Source organism: Aptenodytes forsteri, unplaced genomic scaffold (assembly GCF_000699145.1).
Source record: "Aptenodytes forsteri isolate BGI_AS27 unplaced genomic scaffold, ASM69914v1 Scaffold103, whole genome shotgun sequence".
Lineage (NCBI taxonomy): Eukaryota > Metazoa > Chordata > Aves > Sphenisciformes > Spheniscidae > Aptenodytes > Aptenodytes forsteri.
The window spans coordinates 6,009,724-6,013,543 of record NW_008796051.1 but is presented as its reverse complement, the minus strand read 5'-3'; the positions used below and the strand labels follow the sequence as shown (position 1 = coordinate 6,013,543).

General features: G+C 46.2%; 1 protein-coding gene across 1 annotated transcript in view; it reads left to right on the top strand.

Moving 5' to 3' along the window:
* The first annotated feature begins 42 nt into the window (after positions 1-42).
* Positions 43-3,820, top strand: part of NELL2 (neural EGFL like 2) — a 158,179-nt gene continuing 154,401 nt past the window's right edge. The window contains 2 exon segments of the mRNA XM_009286250.1: positions 43-97; positions 263-391. Of these exon segments, the coding sequence (XP_009284525.1) occupies positions 43-97; positions 263-391 (184 nt within the window).

The following is a 3,820-nucleotide window of genomic DNA, read 5'->3' as shown; positions in this document are numbered from 1 at the left end:
TGCCGGAGGAGGGGGACTATGGACTGAGCGCGTCGGTGTACCATGGAGTCGGGCATCCGCTTGAGCACGCTCTGCCTTCTCCTCTGCCTGGGGCCAGGTAGGCGGATGCCGGACCCGCCGGGCGGGCACCCGGGAGCGGGGCCGGGGGAGCTCCGCGGCGGCGATGCCCTGGTCCCCGGGCGGCCGCAGGTGGGGGGCGCGTGTGTGCGTGCTTGGAAAGTTGCAGTGTCGGCGGGTGGGGTAACGGCACTTTCTGGGTCAGTTGCAGGCTTTGGCGTGGACCCCTCGCTACAGATCGATGTGCTGTCCGAGCTACAGCTGGGAGGCTCCGCGGATGGCGTGCGCCAGGTGCCGGGGCTGCACAACGGGAGCAAAGCCTTCCTCTTCCCAGGTACCCGCGCCCACCCCGCCCGCCCCCGCTCAGCTCCGGCCGCCGCGGTCGGGCCCCTGCGCCGGGCACGGGGGGCTCGCCCGCCCCCCACAGCGAGGGGTTTGCCCACTCCTGAAGCACCCGGGGTGCTTTCCTTTCCTGCCCGCTTTTCTTCCACTCCTCTTCTCCCCCCCCTGCTTTTTTTTCTCTCACCCCTTTTTTTTTTTTCTTTGACTGGTAGACGCTTAATTAAAGTACAGCAGGAACGGGGATGGCAGATGGCTTATTTTGTGAGTCGTGGGGTGCAGCGATGAATAATAGCACCACCCACTCTTCTGCTTTACTTGGGAAACGCTAAACATACCCCAGTTCCAGCTAAGGAAATGCTCACTGAAAGTTTCATGTGAATCGAGTAAAATGCTGAAATGAAGTGCCCCGGAGGAGTGAGGCAGATGGCTGAAAATAAGACGACCCCTTTTTTACCAAGGGAAAGCGGCCCTTGTGAGGTTCTGTGTCATACCCCTCATGAGAAACAAAGAATGAGTTTTAGTCTCTTTTAGTGCTTGTGACTGTCTTTTGTTCATATTGGGAATAGAAATAAAATAGTAGTCTTGTTCCATCTTTCAAAAATACCTTTAGGAGGTTTATTAAAAAATAATTAAACTTCCTTATATTGTAATTCGTAAAGGACTAAAATAACTCTCAATGGCTGGTTGAATTTATTGGTATAGGTTACATTGCCTACACTTGCTCATTATCAATGTATTTTTGAATTACACTTTAATAAAGTACTGATACCTTAAATGAAGCTGGAGTCAAGAATGCCTTCAGGAAAAAAACTCTCTTAATTTAAAAAAAAGCCTAAAAATGGCCTTTAAAAGCAAATCTCTTCTCTGAAAGATGATGAAATGCTCCTTAGAAACATGACTAAACAAGAGCAAGGAATATGGCTCAACATCTGGTGGAGGAAGAGCAAATCTCCGTGTCAGCCTGTAGTTTTAAAATAGAGGGACTTGATTGCTGGCTTCTTGTGTCATGCCAGGAGTTTCAGCTCGGAGCTGAAAGCATTGCTAGTGCAACAGGCAAGAGGCTGTGTTTCCCACATAGACGAGTTATAATTCAAGGGAGATAAGATCTGGAAAGGGAATTTCTTTTTTCATGTTTGCATTAATGAGATAATTTATCAGAAGCTAATAGTTGCCAAAGGCTTTTTTTTAAAGGTGCTCTCTCTAACGGTGCTCTTCCCCCGTACAGCCAGCGTGTGTCACTATGGACATTAATGTGGAGACGCATGGGCATATGCGTTCAGAAACACTGACACATGCTGATTTTAAACATCCGTGGTGGGCTTGCGGCTGCCGTACAGGGTCCTCCGTGAAGGGGGCGACTGCTTAGAATGGCAACACGATTGTGGGGTTCGTGTCCTAAATAGCTGTGATTTTTAAGGTATGGTTCTGAGTTGGGGCCCCGTTGTGCTATAATGGGTTGGAGTGAGGGGGAAGTCAAAACTCCTTTTGACTTCAGTGGTAACAGGATTAGAGGTTTGTAAGAATAAGTCTTTTTATTGTATATTTTCCCAGTGTTGGGACAAAAAAATTACTGGGTTACTAAAGATTTTTTCAAGTTGTTCCCTCTTTCTTTATAATTATGAGTGTATGTAGTTCCCCAATGGGTTACCAGTTTAGTCGTAACAAAAGGAGATAGGAGTTTAAATTTTCACACCGACCTTTTTATTTTGTTGAGAGGAATTGGGGGAATAACAAGGACAAAAACACTTGGGTCTAAATGGTGGTTGAAGTCACTCAGTATCCCTTGGGAAGTCTTCAGCACCCTGCAGGACTAGAGGTATCTTTCCTGCTACTGCATAAGATGACTGCTGATTTTCTTGTAGTAAATGGGGTCCTTACTGAGCAGACAGATTTTCATTTTCGAACTTGCATTTAGAAATAGAGAAATTTCCTTCCTTGATCAGACCACTGGGTCCACTTAGTAATTTTTGTTCTGCTCTTAGGGCTCACACTGTTGGAACATTGCTGCAATGTATGCCTCTTAACGTATGTATTTGCAGTGTGTGAATTTCAAATATATGTACGTGCTGACTTTAAATTTGTTTTTTTGCCTGTGTGTTTTTTCCTTATTCCAGCTAAAGCCTTAGTCCTAGACACAAATGATTTTGTGAAAAGGACACAAATGACTTTAAATGATCTGTGAACTTGCTCTGGAAGCTTTAACTTGTGATCCTTCACCTTTTGGTTTCTTCAGATACTTAGTCTTTTCTTGTACTATATACATATTTATGACATTTTAGTATGTTGCCTTTTTTGATAGACCACATTCCCAACTGGTGTAAAGGCTTACTTTACATATGCTTAAAACATACAGAAAGCCTAAATGCTGTTCTTTATTTTAAAAGAAATTATGAAAGTGGCAGGTTGAACTGCCAACAGGTAACAGACAATTAAAGATATATGATGGGAAAATTGTACATACAGCTGAAGCAGAATAGTCTTTCCTTCTGTTTCTAGGCAAAAAGTCAGTCTTGACTGTTTAATTAGATGTAGCATCAATTTTCAATACAAGGGTTTTAGCATCTAATTGGCTGTTCTGACATTCTTCTTTGCGTAATTGATTTTCAAAGGTACTTATATTTCTAGGCCATAGAACACAGTAGGCAGTTACTCTCTGAAGGTAGTTTTAGTCTGTTATAGTCTATTCAAGAGCATTTAGACTGCTCCTCATATGGTTCCTGATTTAGAAATAACTCTAGCCATTTGAAATTTGTGGTCACTTGGACTTTCTTTTTGTGTACACTCTGTCACTGTACAAATCTTATAGAAAGTGTCAGACTTGGGAAACAGAGCTCTTCCCACTGGCGTAGGTCAAGGCCAATTGTATGAGATTCAACAAGGCCAAGTGCCGGGTCCTGCACCTGGGTCACAACAACCCCATGCAGCGCTACAGGCTTGGGGAAGAGTGGCTGGAAAGCTGCACAGTGGAAAAGGACCTGGGGGTGTTGGTCAACAGCCAGCTGAACATGAGCCGGCAGTGTGCCCAGGTGGCCAAGAAGGCCAAGAGCATCCCAGTTGCCAGCTGAAAATGAGCCGGCAGTGTGCCCAGGTGGCCAAGAAGGCCAAGAGCATCCCAGTTTGTACCAGAAATAGTGTGGCCAGCAGGAGTAGGGAAGTGATCGTCCCCCTGTACTGGGCACTGGTGAGGCCGCACAGGCTCGAATACTGTGTTCAGTTTTGGGCCCCTCACTACAAGAAGGACATTGAGGTGCTGGAGCGTGTCCAGAGAAGGGCAACGAGGCTGGTGAAGGGTCTGGAGAACAAGCCTTCTGAGGAGCGGCTGAGGGAACTGGGGTTGTTTAGCCTGGAGAAAAGGAGGCTGAGGGGAGACCTCATCGCTCTCTACAACCACCTGAAAGGAGGTTGTAGCGAGGTGGGGGTC